The following is a 22,197-nucleotide window of genomic DNA, read 5'->3' as shown; positions in this document are numbered from 1 at the left end:
GCGGGTACAGTTCAATAATAAATATTATGCATACAAATTCAATAGAGAAGATGTTAAATATGTGTATATAATATAATATAATATTTGTTGGTTGTTTTAGTTTTCGTTGCAAATAGTGAGTACTTAAAAATCCGCAGAGTGCTCATCTTCTTCTTTTTGCTATTAATGCCCTTCGCTCTTGCGCTCTCACTGACTTAAAATAAATTTGGTAGCTGTCTTTATGTACGTGTGTACATAGTACAAAATTGTGCACGTTACGAGGGGAGCATAAAAAATATTACAATTGTCTCTGCTCACACTGCCTTTTAGAAGGAAATAGCTTTTGAAGGAATATAAAATTCAACACTTTGCTCAAATTTTAAATATTTCGACAAAGGTAAGTGCGTAAATTTATTTGAATACATACATACATATGTAAAAATCATAATAAATCTTGAGTTTTATGGCAAGAATATAAAAAAAAGTTTAATTCTTATCTTTTTGAGCCTTGAATGTATTGTAAAATACTCACATAAAAATGGGCGATCATTGTCTGATAAGAATTAAGTTCGGTGAAAATATGAGAGGGAATGTTGTTAGTTGTAAAATAAGTTCATACATATATTGCTCTGCAAACCGAATTCGAATTGTCGCTATTGCCATTATAGAAATTAATTAATTTGTATGTATAAAATGAAATAACTTAAATGTGGTGCGTAGCCAAATACATATACATGTAAGTTTTATTGTTGAAGACGGTTGCTCAAACTACGGATATAAATCCGGGTTCTTCCGGTAACGTAGAACCGACTGTTGTGGTTATGTATAATTATGTACTCAGAAATGTAGGAGAGTTACATATGTCCTAGGGAAGTCAATTACATGATAAAAAAATGCGAACAAAATTTTCAACGCGTATTTCTAACCTCGAAACTGAGAGAGCAAATTTGATTCGTTTGGTGTTTTTGAATATTTAAATGTGCCCGATTTTCCATTAGTGTAGGCAGCTACAAAGTAGATCATTTAAATTACATTATCTTTTTTTAAGGATCCATGAATGTGTACAAACGTTTACATATGTACATCTGTTAAAAGATACGTTTTAAAAGTCCGACTGCGAAATTTTCTTTAGGCTGTAAATACATAAATTATAATTAAATTAATATAAATAAAATAATAAATAAATATAAATAAAATAGTAAATAAATACAATTAAAATATTAAATAAATATAAATTAAATATTAAATAAATAAAATATTACTTTGCTCTTCAGACCAAATTTTCCGAATTCTAATTTTCACTACTGGCATTAAAGAAATAATTTTCATCACGTCCTTGCTTAAGTTTTAATATTGCAAAATACACAAAGGTGTATAATTCAATACACACACATGTGTGCATATGTAAATATATTTGCATCCGAACGTTAACGTAGACCACATACATTTTTTTTTTTGTGCTAACAGAGGTAAAGCCCCATAAATGCTATAAAAACTAGGCGAAGCCGTAATTAATGCAACATTGCAAATTCTAAATGACAATGGGCAGCAAGACGAATCGTTCGAATTGGTAACTGCAGACAACCGTGTGCAATATCTTATAATGTTTTCCAACAAACCCTTTAGTGGTTTGAAACTCGAAAACGTAGAACTTAAGCCTTTCATGTTACGCTAAATGTGCATAATCTTCGAATTGTACAAATCATACTGAAATGTTTGTGCAACAATCAGTTTGCATTCATGCTTATAATTATTAAGACAGGGTATTTACATACATAGCAGCTTTTAAAATATGTTAACATATTTGAGTATGCATATGCAGTACATATGTACATGCACATGTATAAAGGTTTCAATGTAAATACTTCTACTAGTTATTTCAGACGTTCACCCTAATCATTATTTGTGGCTTTAACTTTACAAGCTCGAAGTGATAGATACCCTCTACAAGGGCACATGGCTATGCACAAAACATACGGCAGCATACTTGTATGTGTGTGTACATACGCCGTAAACATATATCAGCGGCTAAATTTAGAGTTCTGAGTGTCACCATCTAGGGCATATGCCAAATGAATCGGCATCCTACCTACACTTTTGCATTGTTGGTATGCCATTACATTATAAACCAAAGAGGAGACTTGTGAACTGGGTTGAGATGTTCTCAAATACGATCGCCGTTATTGATGTCATGAATGTAGCACTGATTGTGTTAAAAGAGATATGGATGTATACATGAATAAATGTAAGGATGTGTGTACAGTACGTATGTATATGTGATAATAAAAAAAATTATTAACCTGAAGTGCTTGGCATGGTTTGTATCAAATTGAGAAACAAGTAACGAAGTGCAAATTCGGTTCGGGTCTTTGGGTCTCGTATGTCGAAATGTAATAAGTTGAAACTAAAAATAAGGGGAAAAATGTCGAGAAAAAAGTTAGAAAACCAAGAATATCGAAAAAAATCGATATATTGTAAGGAATGATATGCAAATTAAGCATCGCGTTTCATTGAAACTAAATCAAGTGTTTCCACGTGACCTTTTCTAAACGTTCCAATATCATTGACACCATGTCACATCTCCATTTCGCCCCTAAGGCGTGTAAATGAAATTAAGGATTTGGGCGAAATCTTTAATTAAAAATTCACTTTCGTTTATCATATTAATTTAATTATAACGAAGTTGTTGTTGTAACTGTATAAAAAAAATAAAAAAAATAATTGGCGCGTACACTTCTGTTAGGTGTTTGGCCGAGCTCCTCCTCCTATTTGTGGTGTGCGTCTTGATGTTGTTTCACAAATGGAGGGACCTACAGTTTCAAGCCGACTCCGAACGGCAGATATTTTTATGAGGAGCTTTTTCACGGCGACCGCTATTAGAAAAATGTTTTTCTTTTTTTTTATTAATTTTGCTTTCACCGAGATTCGAACCAACGACCTCTCTGTGAATTCTGAATGGTAATCACGTACCAACCCATTCGGCTACGGCGGCCGCTGTATAAACATTACCCAAATATGACTCAATAGACCCATAATGAACCCAACTGTCGTTGAAACTGAGTTGACAACTCCATATTCATTCAATCCTGCGGGACAGTAAATATTAAGAAATATTATTTTACATTTTTACACGAAATATTAATTTACAAAAAGTGAAGAAGCGACTTGAGCGAAATCCCCGACGAAGGGCCAATCAAATGGCGAAATAACTGAAAGTATCTGACCGTAGCATCCGCCGCAAACTTAAAAATGATCTCAAAGTCAAGTCTTACGAGATTCAAAAGGCGCATGATCTCACACCAAAGCAGCAAGAAGTCAGACTTGAGAGAGCGAAGGAGTTCTTCGCTTGGCCGAAAGCGGTAAATTGCCGAACATTAGGTTTTCTGACGTAAACTCCCAAAACAATCCGGTTTATTTTACCGACCGTTCATACGAGAATTTTAGTCATCGATTGGCCTGTAACCGCAAATGGGCGCTCTCCAGGCGTTTTCATCGAGCCTGGCGTCAAGATAAATGCGAATTATTACCGGGAAAGTATTCTGGAGGTTGCTTTGAAGCCATGGGCAGACAAACATTTCGGTGGCAGACCATGAACTTTTTAACAGGACTCAGCACCGTCTCCCAAAGCTCGAGCAAACCAATAATGGGTAAAAAACAACGTTCCGAGCTTCATAACGTCCACATAATGGCTCTCAAATTCACAAGACGGGAATCCGATGGATTATTCTCTTTGGACCAGTTTGGAGAGGAAGGTCCGAACTAAAAGATTCACCAGCTTTTAGGCGCTGAAAAAAAGTCATTGTCCGCAAGTGGGCCAAAATACCTCCAAGTCTCATTCGGGCAGTTTGCGATTCGTTTCTGGACCGTCGCAAGGCCATAGTCAAGGCAAAAGGTGGTCGTATCGAGCAAAAGTAAAATGATTCTTAATTTTGTATTATTTTCACACATTTTTTACTTTGAATTGAATAAAAGTAATTTTCCAAACTAAATGTATGACCTTTTTAATTGGTGTGTAACCGGACGTGTGCCGGACCCTGTAACATCTTCGGTGAATAAAAAAAACGAGTCAATGTTTTTGATGGGCATTGAATTAACAAAAAAAGTAGTCGGAAGTTCACCACTTTCATATACTGCTCGGAAGAATGCAGCAAATACATTCTATTAAGGGGACAGATACCTATAAACGGCCATATTTTCCCTGATTTTCATTAAAATTATTTAAAATGAAGAAGTCAATATGTTTTTTTCAAAATTGTCAGACAGGGAGATCGGTTAATAACTTTTCGAGTTATCGTGTACGCCAATTCGAAAAATATAGTTTTGAGAAAAACGCGTCTAAATTCGGCAACGTAACTATAGCTCTCCCAGCGCTCGAACGCAAAGAATACAGGGTGAACGATGTGAAGTGTTAACTATTCCAAACACCATGGCCCTTATTATGAGCAACATTCGATCTTCGACTATAGTCGAAAGTGCTGATCGAACGAATTTTCATTTGGTATTATGGTGCTCATTCGTTGAAGAATAGGACTATTGTGAATTTCGATCGCTCGACGCATTTACAATAGATAATTTTTCTCAGCTGATACAGCAAATCAAAATAAAAGAAAAACCGATTGTGTTGAAATTCTTTGCTAACAACAATTTTAAAAGTTAAAAAAAAGTATTTTTTGTGAAAATGAGTACAACGGAGTTGTGGTTCGACGATTCAACGCTCGATGAAAGATTAGTGGAACTAGCTAGATGTAGAAAACAGCTGAGGGGCGCATCCAACCCCCTTGAAATGGCTTCCACTGAGTAAGTTTAGTATTTTCAAAATGTGTTGACGTACATAATATTACAGAAATTTCCTTACAGTTTTTTAAAGAACTTTAGATTATCTAAAGAGCCGTTTATGAACCTACTGTCCAGTACAACAAACCAGTTGCAGCAGTGCACCCGAGCCAAGAGCTCTTCACTATTCTCCAAAAAAAGCAACACAAATTATTAATGTGTGTGCAGCTTTGCACAACATTTGCTTGTTTTATAATGTTCGACTTCCGGATGAAGAGTTATCCGATGAGACCCTCAACGATGATGCTGAAGATATTGAAGTGGAGCCAAATAACGGAGAAGCAGAAAACATAAGAAATGAAATTCTTAGAATATTATAGAAAAATCTAAAAAGTATTAAATAGAAACCTTTACGCCACAGTTTCTGTTTTATTTTTGTTATAAATTTTCTTTATTCAATTATTCGTCATTCGAAAAAAATATGTATTTCAGTTCCTCTACGTATTTCAGCCCATACCTGCCAAGGGAAAATAATAAAAAAATAAAAATGTATTTCTATAAACATCACAAAAAAAAAACATTATTAACCTTAATCCATTTTGCTGCCGCTCTAACTGGTGGTCCCAAGCAATTCAGCTCCGTTGTAAATTCCTCGCAAAATATTAACATATATTAACATATTCCTGCATAATATTAACAAAATTAGTATATATTTATTATTTGGTTACTATAAAACAATAAATAATCGCAAACAACTTACATTTTAACAAGTTTTCCCACAATACGCTACACAATCGAAAGCAAAATTGCATTCGACTCTAAATTCGGTATACAACGAAAATTTCGACAGCGTTGCACCGCTCATAATACCAAATTGACATTCGATTTTCGATCTTCGACAACCAACGAATATCGAAGATCGAATGCAACTCATAATAGGGGCCCATAACTTTTTTGTGTGAAATTAGTTTTTATTGATTTCAAAGACAAAATTGTTCAAAAATGACGGTGAAACGGTCAAAAAATGAGTTGCATGCTGCCCGAATGTGATCTTGAGGTATTTTGGCCCATTCTCGTATAATCGCTTTTTTCAGCGCATACTGACATATTTTTTAGTCCTCACCTTGCTCTCCAAAATGGACCAGATGGAAGAGTCCATCGGATTTGCGTCTGGCGAATTCGAAAGCCATTGTGTGGACGAAATGAAGTGTGGAACATGATTTTTTAACCATTCTTGGTTCACATGAGCTTTATGAGACGGTGCCGAGTCCTGTTGGAACGTCCATGGTCTACGACCGAAATGTTTGCGTGTCCACGGCTCTAAAGCAGCTTCTAAAACATTTTCCCGATAACAAGTCGCATTCACTTTGACACCAGGCTGCATAAAAACGATTGGAGAGCGTCCATCAGCGGTCACTCCGGCCCAAACCATTACTTGCGATGGGAAATTGCTTCGAGTGGCCATACGTAGGCTCAAATTCTCGTATGAGCGTTCGGTGAAGTAAACAGGATCGTTTTGAGTGTTTATGCACTGCTCAATTGGGAAATTTTTTTCATCAGAAAACACAATGTTAGGAAATTCGTCACGTTCGTGCAAGCGCAACAACTCCTTTACTCTTTCGCACCGAACTTTGTTTTGAACTTTTGAAAGATCGTGTGCTTTTTGGAACTTGTAAGCCTTGAAATTGAGCTCATTTTTCAATACGCGTCGAATGCTGTCTTGCGATATTTTCAGTTCTTTGGCCATTTTTCTTTGATGTCATGAGCTGTTTTACAGATACAAGCAGTGTGAAGTTGGTAACACTTCATATCGTTCACCCTGTAGAGTCGTGACGGTTGCCGATCTATAATATAAGAAATACTTAAATTTACGTTCTAAAAATTGTTTGACATATTCTTAAGGGAATAATGTTAACATTTTATGAAAAAAAAAAATTCGAAATTTTACAGGTATCTGTCCTCTTAACTGATGATCAGCACGTCAATAAAATTCCCATGACAGCCGGTTCTACGTTACCGGAATGACTCGGGTTTTTCTCCACTAAGGGCTGCCGCTCCAGTAAACTAGCTCTGTCTAGTGAACCGTTTATCACCCCGTTTATCACGTCAATAAAAACAAAGGATTTGTGCTCAATAATCGTCGATGCACCATTAGAGACTTGATCAATACTGCTAACATTTAATATAAATCTTATAACTGAAAAAAATGAAATCTTGTTTGGTGCCAAATACACTAGGATATTCCTCATTTGTTCTGCGCAAGCATTTCCCTAAAACTTCAAACAAATATGGTATTCCACAACTGCTGGTATTCACTAACTTAGCGCCGAGTGAGTTCTGCTATTTCCCAATATCCAGTGGTAGCTTCGAAGGCACCGTTTCGCCGCAGTTGAAGAGATAAACCCGAATTGTTAAGTGCTTGTAGGCAGTTCCTCAAATCGACTCCAACAATTGTTTGAGGATTGAACGCATGCCTGTTGTAGCCTGGGAAGCACTTTGAAAGTGATAAAGTGATTTAGAAAAACAAATACAAATTTTAAAATTCGCAAAAAATTTCATTTTACTTTTGGATTACAGTCGTCTCATCGGAATCAACATTTGGTGTATTAAATTCGCATTACACTTGCGAAAGCTGTATCAACAACTTGTCAAAGCGTGTTAACATCCATACAGATTTACATAAAAAACACAAATTATAGTATACATTAAGTGTTTTTGTTGCTGTCAGCGAATAATTTGCAGTTCGTTAACCGCAGTTTGTCTATTTTCGCGTTTTGACTTAGTCGCCGTTAGAGACGGTGTTGCCGCTTGACATGTACTGAATTTCCGGTAGAATTGCGGCTTGTGACAAAACTTCGTTGATGCTGCTATATTAGGGGTCAAACGATGTTCTACTTTGCATGCATTTTATAATGCGAATGTCAAACTTTCACCAACGAAATCGAGTCAGCTTGAAAAATAAATAAAATTTCAATGTTTAAAATTTTAAATTTTATGTCTGCTCGAAATTCGGCAAAGCTAAATTTTAATTTGTGCTCTGATTTCTAGTAGCTTTCTGAACTTTTTCATTTTCCCCTGTTTAATATGTAAGAGAGTGGAAGTATATAGAAGTAGGAAAGCTCCTCTTAGATCTCATCTGCCATTCGTACGGCTTGCCGAGAGAATAAAAAGATGCACGCGAATTGGAGAAGATGGCGTCAAGATTAAAAGCCTCATATTATCATGATAATTAATTTATTATATACATATTGTAGAATTTCGTAAGCATTTAATCGTCGAAATGTATTCATTTTGTCAGAATAAAATATGTTTATTATTTTGCTTGAATGTCTTTCGTCATTCTCATTTGCAACCGCTGCGAAATATTGTACAAAGTTGACGTTCTTGTTTTCACAGCTGTTTTTGTTGTTGGTTCATCGCTTACGTTTATACAATATTAAAATAAAATATCATTTAGGTCATCTCGGCTAGATGCCAACAGGAAATTATATTTACATAAGTAGGTACTTTGTTTTTAACATACAATTCGGAATGCCTACACGCTCAACGTCACACACCGACTAACAGATTGTCATACCAACATAAACCCCGTGGAGGTACTGACTAGTTCCGAACTGGTACTCTACCTAGTGGCTTTAGAAGCATGTCTAGTTTGCCTTTTTTTAACTGAAGCGTAACATTAAGGGGGAATTAGCGTTTTTAAACGCGTTTAAAGTTTTTTTAATATAAAATTGAAAAAAAAAATCTTGCCTGGACTCAATCAGCAATGGACTCAATCAGCAACGTAGGGAACACCTTCTGCACTCTCCATTTCATCATTCTTCTTCGAAAAATGTAAAAAAAAAAATGATTTTTTGAAAGTTCTAAACTAGACGGTCCCCTTAAAAAACATATTAGGGGTGTTCGTCTAAAATTTTAAGTTTATGAATTGCGTTGCAAACGCACCTGAGAAATATTTATGAAAGTTTTGCTTTAAAAAGTTACAAAGTTTGCTTGCAAAGTTACATTCTGTTTTCGCATTTTCACGGATGACTCCAAGACCGAGCACGGCTCCGGCTCTGAGGTCTACGTGAAATCCAGCTGGACAAGACTGCACTTTGCTCTTGGAATGCATGCATCTGTGTTTCAAGCGGAGGTGTATGTTGTTCAAGAAGCGATGAACTTTGTTGTGGAAATCGGATGGAGAAGCAGATCTATATGTGTCTGTAGCGACAGCCAAGCTGCGTTCATGGCCTTAGACAACCCCCCAAACACATCAGGGGTAGTCGAGTTCAGTAAATCCAGGCTGAACTATGCCGGTACACATAATAGCCTAATGCTAACATGGCTCCCGAGACACGTGGGTATCGTGGGTAACAATACCTCTGACCCCTTAGCTAAGATGCCCGTTTTGCCACTCCCTTCTGCAGCCATCAAAGCGACGGTTAGCAAATGGTTTCCTACAACCCACAAGCGAGCTTGGCAGGCTAAGAGGGGCTGCAGATGGACTAAACTGATGTTACCTGTTATGTCCGATCGACTGTCGCATTAAGCAGAAGGGATTACAGACAGCTGGTTGGACTGATGACTGGCCACTTTCTGTGGGCGAAGCACATGGAAAAGCTAGGCATCTCAGACAGTGTACTCTACCCAGCCTCCGTTCGAATCAGATTTGAGGTCTTTGGCACTGATGTGTTAAGAAGCGACCACCTTGGCTTCTTGGCACCATAAGATCTACTCAGATTTCATCGGAGATTGGGTAGATTTAAAGAAAATTATAAGGGAGTCCAAGTGTAGTACAATAGACTTAATTAATGTTTGAGTGCTGCACTTGCTAGTTGTCCTGACAAAAAACAAAAAAAACATTCTGTTACTCATAATATTACCAGATCATTTACGAGCCAAAATCCACGCATAAACTTACGTAGACTACGTAAAGCCAGGTCTTGCGATAGCAATTTGCATTTTGTATGCGAAACTTAAGGAAATGCCCACTTGGCTGGAACAATGATGAATTGAGATAGATGGATCTTTTGCAACAGTCTGCCTCCACATTGTTTTCAGTGCGAATATTTCGCTGAGCTCCCGTTCCAGAACGGTCGGCTGCTGTTCACCGTTCCTCCAAAAAAAAAAAAACAGCCGATCAAACTTATAATTGCGAAGGCTGTGGGGGCGGATCCTGAATTAAAATATTGACAATAACTTCGCTGTGTCATAATAATTGATCATTGACATGGATAGAAAAAGTCGATAAGGCGTTGTTGTGTACTGATGTATTCATTATAAATTTCCAAAACTTCAACTATAATAGTCAAAAAAAGACAAACAATTATATAGATACATAGATAGATATTCTACGAGGTTTGCACTTCGGCCTCACGGTCTTTTGTGCCCATTATATTAGAAAATAAAAAAGTTATTCTTGTTTAACATTAGTTGGCCTTATTTGGCCAACCTTGTGTTATTTTTACAGCATCTCAGGGGGGTACGCGCCAAATATACAAGGTGAAGTCCAAAATAAACAAGACTAGCATCATAAAATCGTTTTTATGCCGCCATCTTTTTAATGTGTTAGTGCATTGGAAGTTACAAACCTAGCTGACTTCCAGTGAAAGCTTGGTGACATTCGGTGCAGTGGAAGCGAAGTTATTGCGTCTAAAGTGTCAGTATGTTTGTGTCATCGGTACAAAAATGAGTTTCGAACAAAGAGCTAATAACAAATTTTGTCTTAAAATCGGTAAAACGCGATTACGGAAACATTTGAATTGATGAAAAAAGTTTATGGCGATGATTGTCTATTTCGTGCCAGAGTTCATGAGTGTTGTTCACGTTTTAGAGATGGTTGTGAGAACATAAATGACAATGAACATACGGGCCATTCAAAATTAGTAATCACCGAAAACTCCATCGAAATTGTTTGTAAATTTGCCAAAAATGAACCGAAATCATTGTTGAAATTCATGAAAGGTCTGTGCACGTTTCATTCCGGCAACTCCAAATTGCCGAATGGAAGGCCCCACACGAGCCACCACCCAAAAAATCGCGTTTGGAAAAGTCAAAAATCAAGTCGATACTCATTTGTTTTACGATTCCAAGGGAATTGTTCACAGGGATTTTTTGACTAGAAATCGCATATTAACCATCACTCACTCACCGTATTCGCCTGATATGGCTTCCTGTGACTTCTACCTATTCGGAAAATTACATTTGGCTATGAAAGGAAAACGTTTTGCGTCCGTAGAGACCATCCAAAAGGTTTGTACCGACATCCTGAAGGACATTCCGGATTCCGGTCAATGACCTGAAACAGAGGGGATTATTTTAAATAAATAAACTCAAAGTTATCAGAACAAAGCTGCTGTCGTTTCTACTTAAGCTCAGTCACCTTGTATATTTGGCTGGAAAATCCAACAAGCGATTGTCCGTGAGCTCGAGCACCTTAAAGTTAATAAAGTTTCTGTTTATCGCATCATTAATCGTTACACTGATACTGGTAGTATCGCGAAACGTCATGGAGGTGGTCATCAAAAGACTGCAACGTCACGTGAAATGGTTCAGAAAGTGAAGAAGCGACTTGAGCGAAATCCCCGACGAAGTGCCAATCAAATGGCGAAAGAACTGAAAGTATCTGACCGCATACTAAAAAATGATCTCAAAGTAAAGCCTTATAAGATCCAAAAGGCGCATGATCTCACACCGAAGCAGCAACAAGTCAGACTTGATAGAGCGAAGGAGTTGCTTCGCTGGCCGTAAGCGATCAATTTCCGAACATTGTGTTTTCTGAGGAGAAAATTTTTCAAATTGAGCAATTCGTAAATTTCCTAAACTATAGGGTTTATTTGACCGACCGTTCATACGAGAATTTGAGTAATCGATTGGCCACCAGGAGTCAGTACTCGCTGAAAGTAATGGCTTGGGCCGCTGTAACCGCAAATGGGCGCTCTGCAATCATTTTCATCAAGCCTGGCGTCAAGAGAAATGCGAAATATTATCAAACAAACATTTCGGTGGCATACCATGGACGTTTCAACAGGACTCGGCACCATCTCACAAAGCTCGAGTGAACCAAGAATGGTTAAAAAACAACGTTCCGAACTTCATAACATCCACCATTTTGGAGAGCAAGGTCCGAACTAAAAGATTCACCAGCCTCGAGGCGCTGAAAAAAGCTATTGCCCACGAGTGGGCCAAAATACCTATAAGTCACATTCGGGCAGCTTGTGATTCGTTTCTGGACCGTCTCAAGACCATAGTCAAGGCAAATGCAGAACATAACGAGCAAAAGTAAATTAATTCTTAATTTTGTATTATTTTCACACATTTTTTACTTTGAATCGAATAAAAGTAATTGCCCAAACAAAATTGATGGCCTTCTTAATTGGTTACACTTCGAGTGCCGCACCCTGTAATAAGAAAGATTTATGGCAAAAAGTCTAAGAACTATGATATTCTACTCACACAGAAACCTGCCGTAGGATTATAAATTCTATGCTAAATCGAATAAATCAAAATCAAAAAGTAATAAAAATAAAATAATCACTAAGTTTTTTTTGTATCTGGTCTATGTCTATTTCGTACCTATTTTACTGGCCACAAGAATATTTTCTTTTTTTTCCTATTGTTACTAGTTTAAGTCTTAAAAGATCCTTGAATTTTTATTTTTATTTTTTGTATTAATCTATGAAATAAAAGTCACATACAATTGAATATCTGTTATTAATAATTAAAAAAAAACTTGCATTTTCGTGGGGGTACTTATTTTAATGACCATAAGTGTATGCAGAACGTGGATGCCCGCATAATTCATATTGGCAAAGTTTAACTTTGCTCATCACTGCCAGCCGGAAGTGATGAAATGTTTTTTTTATTTTCGACGCATACTGACCGAGACGATTGCCAGCTAGCGGCTACATGCATACATAGATACATATGTACATATATACGAGTACAAGCGTATCAACAAATATAGGGGAACACAATGACGACATGGAATATTAATTAATATTCACTTACTCGTAATATAACTACATAGATCTACGCACCTTTGGCAAAGCCACTTATTTGAATTTTACAAGTTTTGGCTTCTAGATGATTACATCTCTTCTTTATAAAGGGTGTTTTTTTTAGAGGCTAGGTTTTCAAGATGAAATAAAACGTATATAATTTAATGTTATGGCCAAGAATTTAGCTTTATTATAAAGATAAGGGTTTGCCATTATGTTTTAAAAGTGATTTCGGGCAAGTGGCCGCCGCGGCTGGCTCGAATAAATTCCAGCCGAGAGGCCCAATTTTCGACCACTTTTTGCAGCAATTGGTGCCGTATGTCAGCAATAACGCGCCGAATATTCTCTTCCAAGACGTCAATCGTCTCGGGCTTATCTGCGTAGACAAGCGACTTCACATAGCCCCACAAGAAATAGTCCAGCGGTGTTATATCGCACGATCTTGGAGGCCACGCCACAGGTCCACGGCGCGAGATAATGCGCTCACCAAAAGTTTCCTTCAATAAATCGATTGTTGCGTTGGCTGTATGGCATGTAACGCCGTCTTGTTGGAACCAAAGGTCGTCCACATCAACATCGTCCAATTCAGGCACGAAAAAGTCATTAATCATGGCTCTGTAGCACTCTCCATTGACTGTAACATTATGGCCGGCTTCATTTTTAAAGAAATATGGACCAATGATTCCCTCTGCCCATAGAGCACACCAAACAGTGACTTTTTGAGGATGTAACGGCGTCTCAGCAATGGCTTGTGGATTATGTTCACTCCAAATGCGACAATTTTGCTTATTGACATACCCATTCAACCAAAAGTGAGCTTCATCGCTGAACAAAATTTTCTTGTGAAAATCGGGATCGGTGGCCATCTCGTTTTGGGCCCAAATTTGCACGATTTGCAAACGTTGTTCAGGTGTAAGTCTATTCATTATGGCAAACCAAACTGAGCATAAATCAAGTGACAGCTGTCAAAAAGACCATCTACGAAAAAAGTAGTGACAACTTGAAAACCTAACCTCTAAAAAAAACACCCTTTAAAAGAGAAAAAACGTGTATCTATTTTTATTATTGTAAATTTTTATTAAGATAGCTTTTTAAACCCTAACTGTGGATGACTAAGAGTCTAAATATTGCGTTCGAACGCGCCAATTTAGTAGATATACACGCAAAAAGTGCCAAGTCCACTTAAGTTGTTTTGCCAAAAGTTCGAAGATACGTTCTGGCGCAGACACTAAACAAGAGCAAAACTCAAGGGCTTTTGTAAAGCAAACGTGATGTAAAATGCACGGGAAAAAATTTATTAAATTAAATAAAAAAATGCTTAGAAAGTATAAATAAATCTTATGAAAAAGATTAAACTCTTTAATTGAAAATGTTAAGCAATACCTTTTAATTATGAAAATCTTTCATTACAGAAAACACAATCCATCACATGAATCCATCCATTCAGCGATCAACAACAACGTCCATCATAATTAACGTTGATCAACGCAAAGGAGGTACATTAAAAATCGCAAAAGAGAGATACAAACAAATCGAATATACCTCCTGTCAATGAAATTATAAGCCAGCCAAGTAAATAGCGACTGACCACTTGTTTTGCAGACAACACTTGCATACATACATAATTGTAGGAAATACTTAAGACGTAGTCATAGATTTAATTTTTTAGAGAAAAGCAAAAGAAAATTAACTTTACATTGCCATGGACAATTGCAATGCTTGAACGTTTTCGTTTGAGTAATTTGAGTGCAAATTGTCGTTTACGAAGTGAAGAACTGGCGCGCGATAAGAAACAACAACGTCAACAATGTGTCACTGTCCTGCTCTTAGATGACACAACCCACACCTTTCGGATAGAGGTAAGCGTGTAATTTAAAGTAAAAAAAAAGTTATATATACAAAATTATGTTATGCTTTATATCCAAATGCAGTTAGTTGAAAAATCATACCTAATGCTTCAAACGGTATTTGAACCATACGGTAGCCGGCACAGTTGGTCGACAATCAGCGAACCAACCAACCATAACATCCATTTCATTTAAAGAGTCTACTAACATAAAAAAATCCATATTTCAACAGTGCAATTGTATTTTCGCTCCAGCCTACCACTTTGCTACATAAATACTTATCTGCTGTCAATGATTAAATAGAAAGTACTTACGCATGTAGATATCCATCACGTTGTAGCAGACAGACAGCGTTGCTCATTTATGTTTTTATATGTTTAAATGCTTTACGTTTTGTCTGTTTATTGTTTCGTTGACTGGTAAGCGCACTCGTCCGAGCATTCGCGCGGCTCACAGAAAAAATGCAAAGAAAAGCGAGTAAGGAAATTCTAAATTCGGTCCGTACCAAACTTTTTATACCCACGCACGTTTCATTAAAACTTAATTTGAGCTGGCTGTTAATTTTTGGCATCAAATAAGCGCATAGGCAAAGTTAATTATGGGGTTAGGGATAGTCAGAAGTCCGAAAAATTTACGATTTTCAATCATTTTTTTGCTAGTAATTGCTTTATTTTACAATACAAAAATAAAAGCATAGCATTAATACCATACATCATGTTTCGACTTGACTTTAGCAAAATTTCAAAAAAAAAAAAAAGAATGATTGTAAAAGTTATCGCTATTTGTGTGGAGCAGATTTCTCCAGAAGTGGTGATCATCACAAGTCCCTGGAGATTCATCTAAAATCAATTGGATAAGAGAAATTAGTTTTAATCTTGTGACTAATCGAAGATTTTTTTTTCAAAATTAACTAATGGCGTCCTCAGGAAATATTTTTCAGATTTTCGAGAAAAAAACCGACAATTAATTGAATTGATTTTCGAAAAAAATCCCCTGATCAGGCATGAGTTTTTTATGTCTTTTAAAAGCAGTCTAAATTTTATTGAAGTCTACCAAGCGGTTTTTAAGTTACAGCGATCACCAGTTCAAAAAACATAGCATTGAGAAAAACGCATTTAAAGTTTTGCTATCGATTTAGGAGCGCCCGAGCGCCCTTTGTTAATTGTTGGATTACTCGAAAAGTATTTGTCGGATTCACTTCAAATTTTCACACAATATTTTTAAGATGTTATACTTTAAGAAAATGCAAAAAAAGAAAATCCAATTTTTTGAAAATTCTGACTACTCCTAATACCTTGTAGCTTGTAACCGCAGGCAGAGGGACGGAAATTTAGTCTTATCATTTAAAAAATGGGCGCGGTTTTTATCCGATCTCAACAACATTTTTGTTAAAAGTTACTCAACTAGTACGCCGGGGCATAAAACATACACTCAATAATGATTATATTGACTCGAACTTATCTACTATTGTAAAGGGTGATCAATTTAGAGGTAACGCATTTTAAATTAATATAAAACAACGAATTTTCAAATTTATTGGACAATCTTTATTACTTTTGCGTAGAACCATTCATGACTTTAAGTTCTTAAAGATAATCTCTTTCAAATGTTGGCCGCAAAGGTGCCGTAATTCGGCCATCCGTAAACACCAATTTTGAATGACTCGCTGGGGTACTTCGGGCGGTACCCTCTGGCGTTTGGCCCTCTGGAAGGAACTCAGAGTGCACCACGCCTTGGTAATCAAAGAAAACCGTGAGCATAACCTTCACTTTTGACCGGCTTTGGCGTGGTTTTTTTGGATACGGCTCGTTCTCGAAGCGCCATTCAGACGATTGCTGACTGGTTTGCATATCGTACTCGTAGACCCATGTCTCATCACCAGTTATTATGCGTTTCATGAACGTAGGGTCCGTATTAGCTCGGGAAACCATGTCTTCAGAGACCTCCTTCCGATGCTCTTTTTGCAAAAAATTGAGTAAAATTCGCCAAGTAAACAAAAGATCAACTCACTTTGACTGCAGAATAAAACACACTAAGTAATAGATCCCGTTCTAATAAGGCTTGTGCATTCAAGGACATGTGTACCAACATGAAAAAACCAAATTTGAAGTGTCAGGTATTCCCGGGAGAGTTTAAATTATAAATTCCGGGTACTTATTTTACACAATGTATGGCAAGTAGCGCCGTCTGCTTGGAGCCAAATGTTGTGTGGGCATCACGGGCTTCGATTTCCGGCATCGAAAAGTCGTTTATCATGGCGCGCTAGCGTTCGCCAATCACTGTTACATTGGCGCTGGCCTCGTCTTTGAAGAAATATGAGCTGATGATTCCTTCGGCCCATAGGACGCACCAAACGATTGTTTTCAATGGATTTGCTGTTCTTGATTGGGTTCTGCTTGCTCTTCAGCCTAAATACGGCAATTTTGCTTATTGATGTAGGCATTAAGCTAAAAATGGGTCTCAGCGCGCGATGAACCCTTTTTACAGAGCGTCGATTTTCGTAATACAATTGCATGATTTGTAAACGCAGTTCAGGCGTAAGTCTTTCCATGATGAAATGTCACTGAATATTAAAAATAATGATATATTTAGTTTGACAGTAGTCACGCGTGATCTGTCGAAAAACCCTATTGGAAAAAGTATCTCCAATCTGATCATCCTTTATGTACAAATATCAGTTAATTTTCTAAGAGACCAATTCATATGGAGGACTCTATCAGTGCGCTATTTCTCTGGCCATTACTGTACTATATATTATATGTAAGTACACTCGTATATCCATTGCTCATCCCACGCAGTACCATCGATGACTTTCCATTTCAAGCTCTTTGCTTTCTTTCGCTAATTATTTGTCTAACGTTTTCATATTTATTTCTGTTTTAATTGCTTTGTAATTTACAAAATACATACTAAAGTATAAGTGCACTGTAATGAAACCGATCAATGTTGGCCAACAAATGCACTTAAAACAAAGTGCAAGTAACTAATGAACACTAAAAATATGTTGCATTCCAATACATAAGTACCAACATATCTATGTACATATATGTATACACACATGGGTATGGATATGGTTTTCTAATAAAGTGGGGGTTGAAATAAAACAAAATAAGTTGCGCATGAGATATTCAAATTTTTTTATTGGCTGATCGTGGTCTGCGATTTCGGAAGGTATGCGTTAGATCATTCGCGTGTTGAAATTGCCTTTTTACTGGTAAATAATCTCCAGCACATGGAAGCTTTACGTTTTGGAGTATCTCAATATACTTGGGTAACACTGTTCTTTCGAAAAGTGGCTCGTTCCAAACTATTATTAAATCATCTCCGACAGTGTTGGTCGACGCACGTATGTACATCCCACCATATGATCACGCTCCATTTATCTCTATAAAATATATTGACATTCTAGGTAGGTAGGTTAGATGGCAAGAGTACCCCAGGTACACTACAAGTAGCACTTACGTGCCGTTTTGATACCATAATGTGGACCACTACCTGCGAAAAAAAAATTATGGAAGAGAAAAACGTCTATAGCCATTCAGTTATGTTGTTGTAGTGGAGGAGAGAAAAGGGATCTAGGCTGCAGAATTTCTTTAAGCCATTCCCAAAAGGCACGCTAAGGAATCTCAAGCGCCTAGCCGCCAAGGCCGGGCATTTGCAGAGAAAGTGCTCAACAGTCGCCTTCTCTGCAGGATCCCCACATCTTCTTCATTGACCAATGAACACCGCTATGAGTTTGGAAATTGAATGGCGGGGGATTCCCATAACTGTAAGCGTTCTGGCAAGCTCATCAGCAATTTCATTTCCCTCTATATTTCTGTGCCCAGAAACCCAGATAAGGGAAATGTTTCCTCCTCCTTACAGGAGCTTACCAGAAGAGAACGGCAATACTGCGACGACAGGGCTTTGATCGCAGCTTAATTATCGCAAAAAATATGTCTCCTCCCTCTCAACAGCGATCCCTAAGCATTTTGCATGCTTGCAGTATCGCGAAGACCTCTGCTTGAAAAACGCTGCTCATTTCCGGCAGTTTAAAGGATACCGAATTATTGGCTGATTTGGAGAAAACCCCCGCTCCTACTCCAGATTTCATCTTGAATCCGTCAGTGAAAACAAAAGTATCTATATCCCTGCCGACTCTCCCCTCTTTCCAATCTTGCCTGCTCGGAAAGATAGCCCAAGCACAATTCTCAAAACCCAGTTTGCGGATGGAGACATCAGTGCGAAGTACAGAGAAGGAATGGGAGATCTGTTTCAAAATGCTACTATGCCTTACAGGAAGTTGCCTCCAGAGGCCAATCTCCTTCAACCTAATAGCGCTCTGAGCAGAAATGGAATTAACTGGAAGATACGCGGGAAGTAAGTGCAGAATGAGGTTGAGGGCAGCAGTGGGACATGTTCTATATGCCCCAGTGATGCCCACACATGCAGTTCTCTGCACTCTCTCCATATTAGTGGTGTTGTAGCCCTCTGAAGAGCTACCCACCAAACTAGGCAACCATGTGTCAAAATTGGCAGAACCACTAAGTTGTACATCCAGAATACGACACGTGACTTGATACCCTATTTTTTGGGGAACATAGATTTACAGGCTTAGAAGGCTATATTGGCCTTCTTAACTCGATTTACTATGGTGCAGCTTCCAGTAGATCTTGGGGCCAAGTATTACACCAAGATACTTGACTTCCGATAAGAGTGTAAGACACTGGGTGTTTAGTCTTGGAAGCTTAAAAGGGGAAGGCTTGTATTTCCTGGTGAATAGCATCAACTCCGTTTGTTAGAATTGACTCTGAGACCCCAACTGGCAGCCCAACTACTGAGTGTAGCCAGTGACACTCTACTCTTGAACAAATTTTGTTGGCGATGTTACTTAAGTGCTTGTGTTGAGTAGAATTTGTACGAAAAACAAAAATAGATCTACTGAAATTAAGAAAAAATTTAAACAAGCAAAACCTAAGGGTCTCTTAATAAATTGAGAATGCAAATAAATATGCTCTTTTAGTATTCTGACAACTCTAGTTGAGTTGTTTTTATAAATAACAATATTGTTGAAGTTAAGTTGTTTTAAATCTTGCAATATTTATCAAGATGCCTTAAGATATTTTTAAAGCCTTGTACCTTTGTGTTAGTTACTACTAGACAAAAATACAAGTCGAAGTCGGAGTCCAAGTCGGCTTTCCTCAAAAGAGAAACACTATAATAACGCAAAAAATTGTAATAGTTATTCTGAATTTCTGTAAGTAGGCGGTCTCCAATGCCATGAAATTATTCACAACTCAAAAATTTAGCGCACAAAGTAAAGGGATTGTTCGATGTAGAAGAGACGTTCATATGGTGCTGGAGAAATTTTAGCCAGCAAAAATTACCATCATAAAAACGTTTGATCTTCAAACATATGATTTTGATATCTTGCCTGTGATGCTTCAGAAAACAAGTACCTTGGTGGTTTCTGACCTGCAAGAAATCTACGTGGCGTGTATCGCTCTCAATCACGTCCCCACCAACTGGAAGAAAGCCAGGGTTGTTTTCATACCCAATGCAGGGAGGAGGGGTCATGACTCGGCCAAGAACTTCAGGACTATGAGTCTTACCTCATTTATCTTAAAGGTATTTGAAAGACCGACTGATTATCATATCCGAGAGTACATCGAATGCAAATTATCTCCAGCGCAACATGCTTACCTGAAGGGGAAATCCACGGAAACGGTCTTATACGAGGGCACATAACCCATTAAGATAGTCGAGGGGTGGAAAGACCTATCTGTCACTTAATCTCCTCCCTGCTTAGCTGCAAGAATGTTAATGCGGTAGTAAGAGGGCCTAAAGTCACTAGATACATGCGTAGGAGGACTCTGCAGGGTGGTGTCCTTTCATTCCTACTTTGGCTAGTTGCTACGTTGACGAAGTTCTGACAATTTTGAATAAGGATGGGATTAAGGTATACTACCTAGCCCACGACTTGGTCCTAATTGTATCGGGACCGTTTCTCTCAGTTATGGCTAAGATTTTGGAAAGGCTGTACTCAGTCGCTGGGCAGCCAGTTGCGGCCTCAGAGTCAACTCTGACAAAACGGAGTTAGTTATATTTATCAGAAAATATAAACCTCCACACTTTAGACTCCCCAAAATTACACAACCACGTTCTCCCGCTCTCATCGTAAGTTAGGTATCTTGGAGTGATAGTTGACTCCAAACTCCATTGGAAGCTACACATTGAAAATCGGGTAAAGAAGGCCAGTATAGCCTTCTACTCCTGCAAATCTATGTTCGGCAGAAAATGGGGACTCAAGCCTCGCTAAACTGGTGAGGGTGCAAAGGACTGAATGTATTGGCGTCACCGTAGCATGTAGAACTTGCCCAGTGCTGCCCTGAATCTCTTTTTGCACTTGCTGCCCATCGACTTTAACATTATTTCCATCGGTGCTCAAAGTGCAATCAAGTTCAAGGAGGTTGGTCAGAGAGATTGTCTCCAGAGAATGTCTCAAGGGACATGGTAGCATTTTTGGGTACCTAACACCATATTTTCCAAACTTCCTACAGATCTCTCTATCCGCAAAGGGGCGTTTGACAGTCATGCTAGGGCAATATTTCCAAACAGGCAGGATTGAAATGAAGGGAAAATTTGTACCGAAGCATGCACCACTGTCTTCACTTACGGCTCCAAGATGGAATCGGCTGTAAATCAGCCAATTTATCTATTTCCTTAAAATTGCTGAATATAATAGCAAAAATGACAACAAAAAACCTGCGTAAATGAAATATGTTAGTCATCATTTTTTTGACAACACAAAAATTTTTAAGTAATCGTGGCTGATGTCTTCTTCTACCGGTTTTTGCAAGTGATAAGTAATTTTGTGTTAGTTAACTTTTTTGACTTTTCTTCACTTTGGAAGAGAATTTTCGCTAATTTTGTTATCGAGCACAACTTTTATTTTGGAATACAATACATTCTAATTAAAAAAAATTTTTTTTTTTCGTTGAAAATTGGACACTTCTGTAAGAAATGTTTATTTTTGCGGCTCTTTGTTGCAGTCTTCTTTTTCAGTGTCCAATTGTTGATAAAAGCTTACATAAATGTTTAACAAATAATATAAGGTGGCGCAAAATAATCATCCAATATTGTTTTTAAATAGCTTTTTTACTCAAAAAAAAACAAAAAAAAAAAAAAGATTTCGAGTGATGGAAATCTTTATTCTGCCCTTGAGGCGCTCCATTGCATGTCTGCTTTTATACTGCACCTCTCTACTTCACAAGTGCTAAATATGATTGAAGTATAGGGTTTTCCAAACAGAGGTGTTATTTTGATATTCAAAGAAAAAATGCTGTTTTTTTATTATAAATGATCGGATGTTCATTTCATTATAAAGAGGAAGGTGTGCCGTTAATAGTGGAAAATAACATCAGGCAAATGACCACCACGACCACGCTTACAGGACAATATCCTTTTCATGAAATTTTACATAACCGAATTGCAAAGTGGCAGCCCTATGTCCTCGATAGCCTCACGAATTCCATCTTTCAGGTCTTGGATCGACCCTGGGCTGTTGGCGTAGACTTTCACTTTCACGTAGGCCCAAAGAATAAAGTCACCAGGTGTTAAATCACAAGATCTCGGTG

At 37.6% G+C, this 22,197-nt stretch overlaps 1 protein-coding gene across 2 annotated transcripts in view; it reads left to right on the top strand.

The window, feature by feature from the left end:
* Positions 1-22,197, top strand: part of LOC128861285 (tyrosine-protein phosphatase non-receptor type 4) — a 40,762-nt gene that overhangs the window by 459 nt on the left and 18,106 nt on the right. For both annotated transcript variants that reach the window (XM_054099305.1, XM_054099304.1), the window contains exons 2-3: positions 101-376; positions 14,147-14,593. In XM_054099305.1, the coding sequence (XP_053955280.1) occupies positions 14,450-14,593 (144 nt within the window). In that variant the 5' untranslated portion in view covers positions 101-376; positions 14,147-14,449. The remainder of the gene's footprint in view (positions 1-100; positions 377-14,146; positions 14,594-22,197) is intronic.

Source organism: Anastrepha ludens, chromosome 4, assembly GCF_028408465.1.
Source record: "Anastrepha ludens isolate Willacy chromosome 4, idAnaLude1.1, whole genome shotgun sequence".
NCBI classification, from domain to species: domain Eukaryota; kingdom Metazoa; phylum Arthropoda; class Insecta; order Diptera; family Tephritidae; genus Anastrepha; species Anastrepha ludens.
The sequence above is the reverse complement of the archived record's forward strand: the minus strand, read 5'-3'. Positions and strand labels throughout refer to the sequence as shown.